The sequence below is a fragment of the Pan paniscus genome, chromosome 9 (assembly GCF_029289425.2).
Source record: "Pan paniscus chromosome 9, NHGRI_mPanPan1-v2.0_pri, whole genome shotgun sequence".
Taxonomy (NCBI): Eukaryota; Metazoa; Chordata; class Mammalia; order Primates; family Hominidae; genus Pan; species Pan paniscus.
This window is the reverse complement of record NC_073258.2, coordinates 74,972,123-74,987,811: the sequence shown is the minus strand read 5'-3', so window position 1 is coordinate 74,987,811 and position 15,689 is coordinate 74,972,123. Positions and strand designations below refer to the sequence as shown.

General features: G+C 43.2%; 1 protein-coding gene across 5 annotated transcripts in view; it reads left to right on the top strand.

The window, feature by feature from the left end:
- Positions 1-15,689, top strand: part of C2CD3 (C2 domain containing 3 centriole elongation regulator) — a 159,570-nt gene that overhangs the window by 126,068 nt on the left and 17,813 nt on the right. For 3 of the 5 annotated variants that reach the window (XM_055094647.2, XM_003814675.6, XM_055094648.2), the window contains 3 exons: positions 2,734-2,898; positions 8,517-8,737; positions 11,943-12,870. In XM_055094647.2, coding sequence (XP_054950622.2) covers positions 2,734-2,898; positions 8,517-8,737; positions 11,943-12,870 — 1,314 coding nt within the window. Of the gene's footprint in view, positions 1-2,733; positions 2,899-8,516; positions 8,738-11,612; positions 11,813-11,942; positions 12,871-15,689 lie in introns of those variants that run through there. The other 2 variants (XM_055094649.2, XM_055094650.2) reach the window with 1 other exon arrangement.

Genomic DNA, 15,689 nt, shown 5'->3' with positions numbered 1-15,689 from the left:
AAAATTAGATTCATCAAAATTAAAAACTCTCACAGCCATTAAAAAAAAAAAAGAACAAAATCATGTTCTTTGCAGCAACATGGATGCAGCTGGAGGCCATTGTCCTAAGCGAATTAACACAAGAACAGAAAACCAAATACCACATGTTCTCTCTTATAAGTGGCAGCTAAGCATTGGGTATTCATAGACATAAAAAAGGCAACAAAAGAAACTAGGGACTACTAAAGGAAGGAGAAAGGGAGGAGGACAAAAGTTGAAAAACTGACTGTTAGGTAATATGCTTAGTACCTGGGTGATGGGATCATTCAAACCCCAAACCTCAGCATCCTGCACATACACCCTCAGATCTAAAATACAAATTGAAATTATAAAAATAAATAAAATTTTAAAACTGGAATTTTTACACTGCAAGTGATACCATCAAGAAAGTGAAAAGACAACCCATAGAATGGGAGAAAATATTTGCAAATTATAGATCTTTTTTTTTTTTTTTTGAGACGGAGTCTTGCTCTGTTGCCAGGCTGGAGTGCAGTGGCACGATCTTGGCCCACTGCAACCTCCACCTCCCGGGTTCAAGCGATTCTCCTGCCTCAGCCTCCCTAGTAGCTGGGACTACAGGTGCACGCCACCACACCAGCTAATTTTTGTATTTTTAGTAGAGACAGGGTTTCACCATATTGGTCACTATGGTCTCGATCTCTTGACCTTGTGATCCACCTGCCTCGGCCTCCCAAAGTGCTGGGATTACAGGCGTGAGCCACTGTGCCCGGCCAGTTATAGATCTTATATCTAGAACATATAAAGGGGACTGGGTGCAGTGGCTCACACCTGTAATCCCAGCACTTGGGGAGGCTGCGGTGGGAGGATCGCTTGAACTCAGGAGGTCAAGACCATGTTATTATTTTTTATAGAGACGGGCAACATGGTGAGAGCCCATCTCCACAAAAAATTAAAAAACTACTCAGACTTGGTGGTGCACATCTGTGGTCTCAGCTACTTAGGAGGCTGAGGTGGGAAGATCACTTGAGCCCAGGAGGTCAGGGCTGCATTGAGCCATGCACTCCAGCCTGGAAGACAAAGTGAGACCCTGTCTCAAAATAATATATAGAATATATAAAGAACTCTTACAACTCAATAATAAAAAGCAAATAACCAGTTTAAAAATGGGCAAAGGATCTGAATAGACATTTCTTCAAAAAAAGATATACAAATGGCCAATAATCACAGTAAAAGATGCAAATCAAAACCACAATGAGGTACCACTTTATATCCACTAGGGTGACTGTATTTAAAAAAAAAAAAAAAAGATATCTCAAGCCTTAGGAAGGGGTAGATAAATTGGAACCCTTATACATTGCCGGTGGGATAGTAAAACACTGCAGGTGCATTGGAAAATAATCTGGAAGTTCCTTAAACATGGAGTAACCATATGACCCAGTAATTCTGCTTCTAGTTTTATGCCCAAAAGAAATGAAAACAAATGTCCACACAAAAACTTGTACACGTATGTTTGTAGCATTATTCCTAATAACCAAAAAGTAGAAGCAACTCATGCCCATCAACTGAGTAGATAAACAAAATGTGGTATATCTATCCAACAGAATATTATTCAGCTGTAAAAAGGAATGAAGGACTGATACATGCTGTACTACAGATGAAGCTTGAAAACATTATGCTAAATGAAAGAAGCCAGTCACCAAAAAACACATATTATATGATTCCATTTATATGAAATATCCAGAATGGGCAAACCTATTGAGGCAGAAAATAAATTAGTAGTTGCCTAGGACCAGGAAATGTAGAATGGTTCTAATGGGTATGAGGTTGTTTTGTGAGTGGTAAAAATGTTCTAAAACTGATTGTGGTAACAGTTACGTAACTGCATATACTAAAAACCATTGAATAATACACTTTAAATAGGTGAATTGTATGGCATGTGAATTATATCGCAATAAAGCGGTGAATTAAAAAGAGATTGTTGGAGTCATGATCTTGAATATCATGCTCAGGAATTTGAGATTTGTTTAAAAGCCAAAGCCAGAAAGGAATGGTGATAATCACATGGCGTAATATATGTTGAATGCTTACAGCAGGGCTTGGCATACAATAAGGACGCCAAATATATTGTTGTTATTGTTGCTCTTGTTATTATTACTTCAGATTTATGGTTTTTGGTTTTGGGGGGCTTTTTTTTTTTTAAGACAGAGTCTCACTCTGTCTCCCAGGCTGGAGTGCAGTGGCATGATTTCTGCTCACTGCAGCCTCCACTTCCCAGGTTCAAGTGATTCTCCTGCCATGGCCTCTGGCGTAGCTGGGATTACAGGCGCCTGCCACCACACCCAGCTAATTTTTGTGCTTTTAGTAGGGACAGGGTTTCGCCATATTGACTGGGCTGGTCTCGAACTTCTGGCCTCAAGTGAACCACCCGCCTCAGCCTCCCAAAGTGCTGGGATTACAGGCGTGAGTCACCACCCCCGGCCAGATTTATGTTTTAGAAAAATCACTCTGCTTGTTGTGAAGAATGAATTAAAAGGGGGTAGGCAAGATTGAAGACAGGATTATTTTGGAGACATTTATAATCCAAGCAAGAGATGATAAGGCCAGAACTGTGATAGTGGGGATAGATTTGCGTTCCATTTCAGGATAGTGATTTGTTTATTGTCACACTAGCAGTGTTCTCATTGATTGGGAATTTATTTTGCTCCTACTTTTTTTTTTTTTTTTTTTTGACAGAAGTGATACCACAAGAAGCCAAGCATCACGCCATGAAGAGCATGTGCAGAACATTCGCCGGTTTCATGAATCCCTGCATCTTCAGGGAGAGGCACCCTTGCCATGTGATGACAAACCGACCACATCACCTTTGTCCTCCCAAACCTCCATTCTGACTTCTCTCAGGTGAGGCTCTACTGAGAAAAGACACAGGAAACCATAGTGGGGCACAAAGTGAATGAGAAATGGCAATGTGCATTACTGCTTTTCCATCACCTGCCACCGCCCTAGGAACATTAGTAGAGGGCTCTTTTGCATGTTAGTGTCAGGTTGGACCCTGGAGCCTCATGGGATTCCTCATAGATGAATCTGTATCAGCTTGGGACCTTCCATTCCTTCAGGGGGCTCTGTTATTGATGCACCTGTAAATGTAGGAGCTTCAGATTGTTCACCAAAACTTAATAATAACCAGCCTCACAACCTCACAACCATTGACTTCGTCCAGACCAGCCTCTGTCCTGTTAACTCTTTTTTTTTTTTTTTAATTTTTTTTTTAATTATACTTTAAGTTTTAGGGTACATGTGCACATTGTGCAGGTTAGTTACATATGTATACATGTGCCATGCTGGTGCGCTGCACCCACTAACTCATCATCTAGCATTAGGTATATCTCCCAATGCTATCCCTCCCCCCTCCCCCCTCCCCACCACAGTCCCCAGAGTGTGATATTCCCCTTCCTGTGTCCATGTGATCTCATTGTTCAATTCCCACCTATGAGTGAGAATATGCGGTGTTTGGTTTTTTGTTCTTGCGATAGTTTACTGAGAATGATGGTTTCCAATTTCATCGATGTCCCTACAAAGGACATGAACTCATCCTTTTTTATGGCTGCATAGTATTCCATGGTGTATATGTGCCACATTTTCTTAATCTAGTCTATCATTGTTGGACATTTGGGTTGGTTGGTTCCAAGTCTTTGCTATTGTGAATAATGCCGTAATAAACATACGTGTGCATGTGTCTTTATAGCAGCATGATTTATAGTCATTTGGGTATATCCTCAGTAATGGGATGGCTGGGTCAAATGGTATTTCTAGTTCTAGATCCCTGAGGAATCGCCACACTGACTTCCACAATGGTTGAACTAGTTTACAGTCCCACCAACAGTGTAAAAGTGTTCCTATTTCTCCACATCCTCTCCAGCACCTGTTTCCTGACTTTTTAATGATTGCCATTCTAACTGGTGTGAGATGGTATCTCATTGTGGTTTTGATTTGCATTTCTCTGATGGCCAGTGATGATGAGCATTTTTTCATGTGTTTTTTGGCTGCATAAATGTCTTCTTTTGAGAAGTGTCTGTTCATGTCCTTCGCCCACTTTTTGATGGGGTTATTTGTTTTTTTCTTGTAAATTTGTTTGAGTTCATTGTAGATTCTGGATATTAGCCCTTTGTCAGATGAGTAGGTTGCGAAAATTTTCTCCCATGTTGTAGGTTGCCTGTTCACTCTGATGGTAGTTTCTTTTGCTGTGCAGAAGCTCTTTAGTTTAATTAGATCCCATTTGTCAATTTTGGCTTTTGTTGCCATTGCTTTTGGTGTTTTGGACATGAAGTCCTTGCCCACGCCTATGTCCTGAATGGTAATGCCTAGGTTTTCTTCTAGGGTTCTTATGGTTTTAGGTCTAACGTTTAAATCTTTAATCCATCTTGACTGAAACTGGATCCCTTCCTTACCCCTTTTACAAAAATCAATTCAAGATGGATTAAAGATGTAAACGTTAGACCTGTTAACTCTTTTCTGTTCCTTTCTTAGTTTAGTTAGCACCTGAGCCAGAGAATCGCTGTGAGAATTGAAAGGGTGATGATAGATCAGCTAGATCAGCCCCTAGCTTATCTAATGAAAAGTGTGGCACAGTGGAAAGGACACGGCTTCAGGATCAGATAGACTTGAGCTCCAATCCTTGCTCTGCCCATCTCAGTGGAGGAGATAGCCATGTTGCCAAATAATTATAATGCAGCGTAGTAAGAGCTGCAATTTCCCTGGCCAAGAGTAGACAGGGGAATGCCTAATATTCTGGATTGTTCCTGGAAAGATTTGAAGAAGTCACATTTGAACTGGTCTTTGGAGGACATTTTGTGCAGAAAGAACTTACGCCAAGGCTCAGGGGCAAGTCAAGTTTGGGGAAATGCCAGCAGTGCATGTAGGAAAAAGCTGAGCATAAGATGCAAGAAGCAGGGTGAATTTTTTAAGAGTCACATCATGAAGGTCCTTGAATGTCAGACTAAGAATTATTACCCTTAGAACAATTATTCTTAAGTGAAAGGTGTTGGAGGAAGGAAAGGAGGAGAGTATGTGAAATTTAAGGAAAAATGAAAGTATCAACATTATGTAACCACTTAAAAGAACAATATGGAGGTTGCTACAATCAAAATGTACTCCATCTTTAAAAAGTTACCCATACAGATTTCAGATAATCATGTTTGTCAGTTTTTATTGACATGAGTAAAATCTGTTATAGCACCAAAAAAAAAAAAAAATTTAAGGAAAAAATGTTTAAAAGGGGTGTGTGTGTGTGCGTGTGTGTGTGTGTGCATGTGTGTGTGTGTGATAGATAAAGGCTTCCTATGCTGCCCAGGCTGGGCTCGAACACCTGGCCTTGCTTCCCTCCTTATTCTCCAGGACAACAGGCCTGAGCCACTGCGGCTTCCGGCTTTTTTGTTTGTTTGTTTTTGTTTTTGTTTTTCTTGAGATGGGGTCTCGCACTGTTGCCCCAGCTGGAGTGCAGTGGCGCAATCTCGGCTCACTGCAGCCTCTGCCTCCTGGGTTCAAGGATTCTTCTGCCTCAAACTCCCAAGTAGCTGGGATTACAGGTGCCCATAACCACACCCAGCTAGTTTTTTGTATTTTTAGTAGAGACAGGGTTTCACTATGTTGGCCAGGCTGGTCTCAAACTCCTGACCTCGTGACCCCAAAGTGCTGGGATTACAGGCGTGAGCCATTGCACCCGGCCAAAAGACTTTATATTTGAAAAAAAAAAAAAACTAACCTATTCTTTGATTCATAATGCAAAGTCAGAAAAGAAACATCAACAAAATCTTTTTGGTTAATGAGACAAGTTAAAAATTGATCAATAGTGCTATAGACCAGCAGCCCCAACCTTTTTGGCACCAGACACTGGTTTTGTGGAAGACCATTTTTCTTCCACAAGGGTGGGGTTGGGGGTTGGGGGTGGTTTCCAGATGAAACTGTTCCACCTCCCATCATCAGGCATTACTTAGATTCTCATAAGGAGCGCACAACCTAGATCTCTCACATGAGCAGTTCACAATAGGGTTTGTGCTCCTATGAGAATCTAATGCTGCTGCTGATCTGACAGGAGGCGGAGCTCAGAAGTAAAGCTCACTTGCCCCCACTCACCTCCTGCTGTGCGGCCCAGTTCCTAATAGGCCACGAACACAGCCCAGAGGTTGGGGACTTCTGCTATAAACTCTAGGAAACTGCCCAAAGTTATTTTACGAAGAAGTAATATGTTCAGATTCTTATCTTCATATTAGTAAGGTGCTAGAGATTGTAGGCTGTTTAAGTGAAACCATTGATAATTTGGTTGTATTTTTTTGGGTCATTCACGTAACCTATTTGGAACCCACTTAAAAAAAGAAACTCCTTCACCTTCGAGTAGTTTCTTTCAACTTTGGCACTATTGACATTCTGGTCAGTTATTTTGTTTTGAGGGTCAGTTCTGCGCATTGTAGGTTGTTTAGCTGCATCCCTGGCCTCTACCAACTACATACCAGTAGCACCCCTCTCCCACTTGTGACAACCCAAAATGTCTCCAGACATTGCCAAGTGTATCCTGAGGGACAATATTGCCCGGTTGAAAACCACTGCCCTGGGACAGTAGTTCGCAAAATTTAGTGTATATCAGAATCCCATGAAGGGCTTATTACAGCACTGATTGCTAGGACCCATCCACACAGTGCCTGATTCAGTAGGTCTAGGATAAGGCCTGAGACTCTGCATTTCTAACAAGCTCAGGTGATGCTGCTGCAGCTGGTCCTAGAACTAGGCTTTCAGAACTACTATCTAGAGGAATTCTTTACCAAATGGGCGTGAAACAAGGTAAGATCAATTTGCATAACCTCCTTGGATTCAGAGAGCCCTTAAACAGTGCTGCATTTGAATCACAGCTATCATTTCAGGCCTGCAGAGCAAGTATTAATAAACCTGTGTTTCACAGATGAGCAAAGTACAGCTTGGTGTTCATAGGTTGACATGCCATGGTTCTACATGGTTCTACACTGGTCTAACGAGACCAATAGGTTTGCTTATTTCCCAAAGCTACCCCAAGTTACATTTGTTTGCATGTTCCTCCTGCAGATGTTTATCCATGTGGCATATACCACGATATAGACACCTAAGTGATTTGGTACACACCACCGTGACTTGAGTCTTGGCCTCTAGTGATAGAATAAGGATCAACTTTGTCCTCTCATTTGGATTTTCCTCTAAGATACGCAGACTGTTTCTAACAAAAGGATAGAAAGACTTTCAGTTCATGTCACAGGTATTTGGTGTCCATGCTGTGTTGATTATACCAGGCACATTGAGTGTACTAAGGAAATAGAGAAGTGTGAGATATATCTTCTATTCCGAGACGCCCATGGCCTACTTAGGGAAACTGAACTAACATATAATGAGACAATTAAGGGAAAATCTAAGAAAAAGTTTGATGTGTGAAATGATGAGTGTGAAGGTGTTTAAGGGACAGGTGGTGCAACGATTTGGGATAATGGACTTTGAAAAGAAGAAATATGAGCTGCAACCTTAAAAGCTGACTGGAATAGAAACAGAGCAGGGAGTTGCTTGAACTGAGGTTCCAGTATCAGCAGAAGTATGAGGAAGGAACGAACCCAGCTGGAACAGAGTCCATCTCATATGGAAAAAGCATGACTTGGAGTCCCAGATTCTGAGTAGCTACATACTGCTCCCTGCTCTGAACAAGTCACTTAACTTCTCTGAAACTCAAGTTGCTTATTTATAATTACTGATCTCATATGATTAGCTGAAAATTAAACAAGATAATATGTTTAAAAGCATAAACATAAAATCCTATGCAAGTGAAGGTTGGTGTGATTTCTTATTGGAGAATGGTGAGAATGTGGCCCTATTAAAGGCTTTTAAACAGATTTTTTAAATCACTTATTTATGTCCTTTTATCCATCCAGCATTCTTTTGTTTTGTGCCAAGCACTATGCTGGGTGCAGTAGATGTAAAGGAATCAGCCCAGAGCTGACCGTACATCGGGGGAAATAGGTGTTAAATAAATGAGTGATGTGATGGAAGAGTGCAGAAAGAACTATGGAGCACAGAAGAGGAGCCCCTAAACCAATTTAGGGAAGGCTTTTTAGAAGTTGCTTGCCTGAAGGATCAGGAATGGTTATGAGGTAGCAAAGGACAGTGTTAGCGCAGAGTAGGGCTTTATTCTGTCAAAGTAAACAGAAATAAGGACTGGAATGGTGGTCAAGAATGGTTCCTTTCTGAGGAAGTGGCATTTTTGCTGGACATCAGATGAGGAATCGCATTAGACAGACAAAAGGGGGAGAAAGTTGCCCCCAGCAGCAGGATTGTAGTCAGAGGAGTGAAGGATGAGTTGGTGGATTGGAGAGAGAGGGACTTAGTATAGTAATAGACCAAGTGAGAGGTATTAAGGCTTTGGCTCAAGCGGTAGTGTCCAGGGGACATAAGAGATGTTCGTAATCTCCATGAATTACCCCTTTGTCTTCTTCTCCCCCTTTTGTTTATAGGAAGAATCTGAGTGAGCTTGATCAGATTCAGAGGTACTTCAGCCAGAAGCTCACCAAGCCTTTCCTACCCCTCAGCCCTCAGACTCAAACGGCCATCTCACAGCACCAGGAGAGCTGTAGGGACCATCTTGGGCCAGGTGCCAGCAGCCTAGACCCTGGGAGCCAGTGTATCCTGGAGAAATCCAGTAACCTGGTGTTGCAAGTCAGCTCCTTAATCACAGGTATGACTCAGATCCTTTCTTGTTGAGATGTTATGGTCACTAGGTGCTAATTCAAAAAGCATTTGAATGTGTTCCTTTGGACAAGCCCCTATGACAAATAGAGACCAATTGTTTTCACCCTCTTCCTTTTTTTTTTTTTTTAACCATCTTGCGTTTGAAAAGGAGGGACATAATAGTATGGCACAGCAACATGGGGCAATGGAAAGAGCACTGGACTGACCCAGGTCCTTCATGGGCTTCTGGTACAGACTTAGAGTCTGACTCTGAACATGTCCTTTCCCTTCTTAGACTTCAGTTTCCCCAGCCAAGAAAAGAGTGGGGTAGATTAGATGAGTGGTTCCTCAATAGCAATTCTTGAACTTGTGCCACTCTCTGAGAAAATAATAAACAATAAACAGATTTAAAATTCTAATTATGAAAGCCCAGAAGTCTGCACTTTTAACAAGCACCCTAGATGATTCTGGATGTTAGCGATTCATAGTCCACCCTTTGAAAAACCCCTTTGGAGCAGTGGTTCTCACTTTAGCTGCATATTGGAATTATTGAGGGACTTTTAAAAAACCCCATGCCCAGGCTGTACTGTAGGTCAACAGAATCTCTGAGGTGGAACCCAGGCATCAGTATTGTTTCTAACTCCCCAGGTAATTCTAGTGTGTAGACAAGACTGAGACTGCTCTAGAGCAAATATTGGCAAACCTGCCTGAGCATAAGAATCACCCGGGGCACTTACTGTGAAATAGAGATTCCTGGGTCCTACTCCATCCTTCTGAATCAGGATCCAGGGTCATGACCTAGAAGTCTTTATCAAGCAAGCTTCAGGGAACACTGGGAAATCAACTAGATCAGCATCTTCAGCCCTCACTTGTTTTTGCTTGAGTGAAATGTGTAGATTCTACACAGGGATGAAGAAGTTCAATTTTCTTTGTCTAACAGGAGAGAAAAACACCTTGATTGACACTAAGTACAAACCTTCTTTCTGTCTTCTTCTTCCAGATACCTAACCTGTTGGTATCCATGGCCTCAGATAAATGCTCTGTGTTCGACTTCCACTTGCTTGGATATTTTCAGTCAAGTGTTTATTGAGCACCATCTGTGCCAGGCACTATTCTGTTATTTGTCCCAGGAAGATACAGTGGTGGATATGACAGGCATTATCTCCCTTCATCAAGCTTATATTCTATAGTCAACCAAAGAAAAATCCTCTCACAAAGAAAGTATGACAGCAAAACAGATGAAGGCTTGTTTGGAGTAGAGGTGGAAACAAATAGGGGAATCTTTCTAAAGGGGCATATTAAAAGAGGAGAGAGAAGGGAACTGTGGCCAGGCACGGTGGCTCACACCTGTAATCGCAGCACTTTGGGAGGCCAGGGTGAGTGGATCACTTAAGGTTAGGAGTTCAAAACCAGCCTGGCCAACATGGCAAAACCCCATCTCTACTAAAAACACAAAATTTAGCTGGACGAGGTGGTGCGCACCTATAATCCCAGCTACTTGGGAGTCTGAGACACGAGAATCGCTTGAATGCAGGGGGCAGAGGTTGCAGTGAGCCGAGATTGTTCCACTGCACCCCGGCCTGGACAACAGAGTAAGACTCTGACTCAAAACAAACAAACAAAAAAAAGAATTGAAGCTGTGGGGCCTAATGTTTATCCTGGAAGAAATGGGAAGTTCTCAGCAAGCAGACAGCTGAATGAGAACTGGTTTTCACAAGGAGAATGAATTTAAAAAGAGAAAGATGATTAGATCAGGGAAACCATTCAAAAAAAAAAAAACAGCAAAAGCCTGCCCCTGCCTCCATTATGCTCCATTATGCCTCAGTATGCTGTTTTTACAAAGCCATCAGACAAATGGATATGAGTGAAACTTGAGAGAGAGTTACTGAGTGGGGTTTTTTTTAAGCCAGAGCTATATGCTAGGCTAGGCCCTAGAGATACAACATGATTCAGACATATGGTTCATGCCCTGAGAAGCTCACAGTCTGATGGGGTAAACATACAATTACACAGTGTCATATTCTTAAGTGCTTCCTTATAGAACAAAGCCATGTAGCAATCTTATTTAACTCGTGAATCTGGGAAGGCTTCCTGGAGGAGATCCAATAGAACATGGCCTTGAAGGCTGGGCAGGTTTATAAAAAGCAAGAAGACTGCTCTGAGACAGAAAGCATGTTCAGGCCAAAGGATTAGGATTAACTAAACATGCTTCCCCATGCCTATTCCTATTTACAGGTAGTAATGTTCCATTTTCGTCTATCTACCCATTCCTTTGAGGCCTGAAAATCATCAGTGTATAATATTAAACAGCCAGCACCTCCTGTAGAGTGAGCCCTCTGTTAGGTGCTGTGAGGGAGATGTGACTCCTATTCCCCAGGAATCAAATTTGCCTTCAGTTCCTAATTTTCTCCTCTCAAATAATCTTGCAAACATGTATCATTTACTGGGTCTATTTATTAATTGATTCACTCCCATTCCATCCCAAAAATAATTTGAGATGACTAGTAGCTTCTGTTTATTAAGTGGTTATATATTCACCACACAGTGTATGCCCATTTCTTTCGTGTATTCTCTACTGTAACCTTATGAAGTGGGTGGTGTTGATTACACTGTACAGATCAATAGGCTCAGAGAGGATGGTTTGCTTGTGATCACAAAGTTAACAAGTGACAACAGAGATTCGAACCCAAGATTGACCGGCTCCAAAGCCTATGCTCTTTCCAACATACCTTGCTGCTTCTATTTTCTGTGTAAATCTTCCCTGCCTTATCATATGGGTGATAGATATTTCCTTGCTTTTATTTTCGAAGTAAAATAGGTAGTTTTAATAACTGTCATCAAATAGGTAAATAAGTGGATTCTCATTTTGATTTTTAATATAGGTAGTTACTGAAGTAACTGGAAGCATGAACATGCCCACCAGGACTCCCAGCTCCCAACGATTCCTCAGCATGAGCAGATAGTCTCTGAAAGCATTTCCACAGATGTATCCACAACTATAGATTAGATTCTGGTCCTCTGATATTAGAATAAAGTACTAAAAATTGTACCGCCTTGAATATAGTCTCACTGAATCTTGGGTGGACTAATTTTCTTTATGGTTTGTTCAGAGTCTGATTGCCATAGTGCTTCTGAAGCTAGAGGCTAGTGTGGGAAATTTGAGGGGTCTGTGGCCCTACCTTGTAATAAGAGTGATATGTGTTGCTGTTCAGATCTGCAGACTATCACCAGGGATTCGCAAGCAGCTTTGAGTTCTCACCGAGCCAGGAGTAGAAGCAACAAGGCCACCACCCTCCCAGATGCTCAGGACACAGAAGCACTGCAAGAACGATGCACAATGCCAGATGAGCCATTGGCAAGAGCTCCAGATAAAGGCACAGATTCCCCACCACCCCCTCCTCTCGAAGAGACTTCAAATGGAGGAAGAATGCTCCATGAGTCCCTGAGGCATGCAGTACCCATTACAAGGATGCAGAGCAGTGAAGACACTGAGGCAGGCCCAGCCTACAGTGATGAGGACTATGAAGAAGACATCATTGAGCCCAGGACCTTAAATGAGATCACCACGGTGACAGACAAAACTAGCCCTTGGTCTAGTGTCATATCAGACACTAGTGAGGTCATCAGCCCTCAGCCTGACAAGGTGCAGAGGGAAGGCCCCTCTTGTCCTTCTCCAGGGCCTTTCTGCAGAGAGGAGCTTATGGTCAAAAGTAGCTTTCTCTCCAGCCCAGAAAGGGCTGTCAACCCCCACCTGCCTAGGCAGGGTTCTCCTAGCCAAAGTCTTGTTGCTTGTGAGTGTGAGGCCTCTAAGGCCAGGGTTGGTGGCGAGTCTGCCTCAGCCAACCCTCAGCCCATCCCATGCCCAACACTCTCAGGAGCTCAACAGAGCAGCACGTTTGTTGGATGGAGCTCACCACAGACAGATCAGAACAAGGAGCCCAAGTCAGAGGCCCCAGCTAAGAATGAAGCTGCCACCAGTGAGCTCGGTGACTCTGCTGATAGCTTCAAGAAGTTGCCGCTAAATCTAGCCTCCCAGAGCAGAAGGGAAAACCATAAGGGACCACCCATCGACTCCTCTGACATCAGGCAGAGGCAGGTGACAACTGGATCAGAGACGTCCACAAAGCAGAGCCTCCTGCTGTATCCTTTGGCATTTCCCACAAGTGGTTTGGATGCAGGTACTTAGACTAGCCTAGTGTGAGTGTGAGCAAGTGGCCACCCTCATGGAATGCACTAGGGGGCATGGGAAGACCATTCCTTCAGAAGACCCCACCTGCATGACAGGTGCTACAGTTTTACCATTAACACCAGCCCTCAGAAACATAATGCCTTGAACTGGGTTTAGGCATTCGTAGCACATTAGCCTAGCCTACCCTGATTTATCCAATTCATCTGTTGGGTATTTTACCACCTGAAGGCAAGGCTCGGGATCTAAGGAATGAGACTATTTATCAGTTGAAAGAGAAGCAGAGAGTCTAGAGAAAGAGGAAAGAAAATCACTGCCATTGAGCACTTTATGTACATTTTTCATTCAGTCATCACAAGTCTTTTAGGTAGGTATCATCCGTATTTTGCAAATATAAGGAAACTGATGCTCAGTTATTGTGACTTGCCTTTTTTTTTTTTTTAAGAGACAGGTTATTCTGTCACCCAAGCTGGAGTACAAGGTTATTATCATACCTCACTGCAGCCTCAGATTCTTGTACTCAGGTGATCCTCCCACCTCAGCCTTGCAAGTAGCTAGAACTACAGGTATGCACCATCACACCCAGCTAATTTTTTTTAAGAGTTGGGGTCTTGCTGTGTCACCCAGGATGGTCTCAAACTCCTGGCCTCAAGCAATCCTCCTGCCTCAGCCTCCCAAAATGCTGCAGTTAGAGCATTTGAGCCACCACGCCTGGCCAGATTAAATTTTTTTTAAAAAGCAAGTGATGGAGCTAAACAGGCACCATGGAGATGGACTTTCCCAAGTCCCCAGTAAGGTACTGTTGATGGGAACAGGGGGCACCTGACATTCCCCACGCCTTCCTTTTAAACACAGACTGGCATGTTATGGGGAAAGGAAACCACTTAGGACCATCTACAGCCTTCACACCTGTAGCCTAACCAGCTGATCAGATCAGCTCACCTGCTATCCCAACAAGCAGGGAATATTGTACGGCTGGCAGGTGAAGCAGGCTGCTTTACTAGACTAGAGATCTTCCTCTACTAGAAGTCAGGGAGCCTGACTTTGACCCTTCTAGACCCACAAAATTATTTTTGTGATTATAGACATATAGTTTAATCTTTATGTGCACGTTTCTTCACCTGTAAAATGGAGGCGGAAATCCCTTACCCACCAAATTATAAGCTCCCCAGGTCAGGGACCTTGTCTTTTTCTGCATCCTCAGGACCTAGCACTACACAGAGAAGGGATTGGTAAATGTAGATTGGATTGAACTATCACAGTTTCACAACATTGTTGAGAAAACCAAATGAGTGGAAACATTTGTACACACCACACAGCATGATTCTTGATGCAGATCAGAGAAAAACCTAGGGGTGGGAGAGTGGGCTCAGGAAAGGATTAAAGCATGCAATGGCTGGAGGCTGAGCTTTGAAAATAGACCTCCTTGTGTGCAGTTCTCCCTGGCCTTGCCCATCCTGGATCCTGGCCCCTGATGTTGCTGCCTTTGCAGTCAGTATTAATTGTGCTCAGAATATGGCCAATGGAGGAGATGCCACATGTGCCCAGAACCTAAGTGCTGCTTTAACTTAGGCCTTCCTGACTATTCTTTCAAAAATAAATCGTGCCAGGCCCTGTGCTGGGTGCCAAGGACAGATTTGAATGAGACCTTACCTCGAGAAGTTCCCATTATGAGATAGGAGACAGTCAAGTAGATAGATACTGACAGTTTATTGTGCCAAGTACTGTGATGAGATGTGGACAGAACACGAGGGACCATGAGGAGGGAGCTGCCCTAACTCTACTTGGAGCCATCCCAGTAAGAGAGACAGGAGAGCCAGGCCTTAAAGATGAATAGGCATTGTGCAATAGAGACAAGGAAAAGTTCTAGTCAGGACAAACTGTGTGTGCAGAGGCCTCGCTGGGTGAAGGAGGCTGCCTGTGGGCAGTAGTTCACTGTGGCTAGAGTCCAGGGATGAGGGGATGGTGCGAGGTGAGGCAAGGCCTGGATCTTAAAGGACTTCTGTACCTGGCTGAGGTACTTGGACTCTATTCTAAAGCAAAGAAACTTCACTTTCCTCATCTGTAAAATGGAGGTGATAATAGTACTTACTGGGTTGTTGTGAAAATGAAAATGAAAATAATCATGTAAACTGCCTAGCACAATACCTGGTACATGAATAGTGTTCACTGTTAAGCAAGAGTGTGGTATGGTCAGATGTACATATGAGAAAAGAAGTCACCCAGTGCCTTGTAGAGGGCAGGCTAAGTAAGGGAAGACTAGAAGCAAGGAGGCTAGTTAGGACACTTGCAATAATAACAAGAGATGAAGAAAGTCTGACCTGAAGTATAGACTGCTTTATGATGAAGACGAGGGGAACAGATCTGAGAGGATTAGATAGAGGGGCAGGGGATGAGACAAAGGAAATAGAAAGTGTAATTAGAGGTTTCTGTCACAAGTTACCCAGCAGGTGATATCATTTACTGGATAGGAAACAGCACATAGACAGGTTTGGGAGACGATGCAGATTGCCGTTTGGGGCATGTGCCTGTAGGACATCCAGGAGGAGATGCAGGAGGAGTGAAGTTGAGGGCTGAGCTCAGCCATAAAGGTAGGCATCTCTGGGAGTCGATGAGGGCAGCAAGAAGAGCTTGGGAAGGGAGAACCAAACACACAGAGGCAGACTCTGAGCATCTCCAGTGTGCAAAGAGAAGCAGGACAGGGCATGCCCACAAAGGAGGTGAGGAGAGCTGGTCAGGAGGTGGGAGAAGCAGCGGAGAGAGAGGTGCCGTA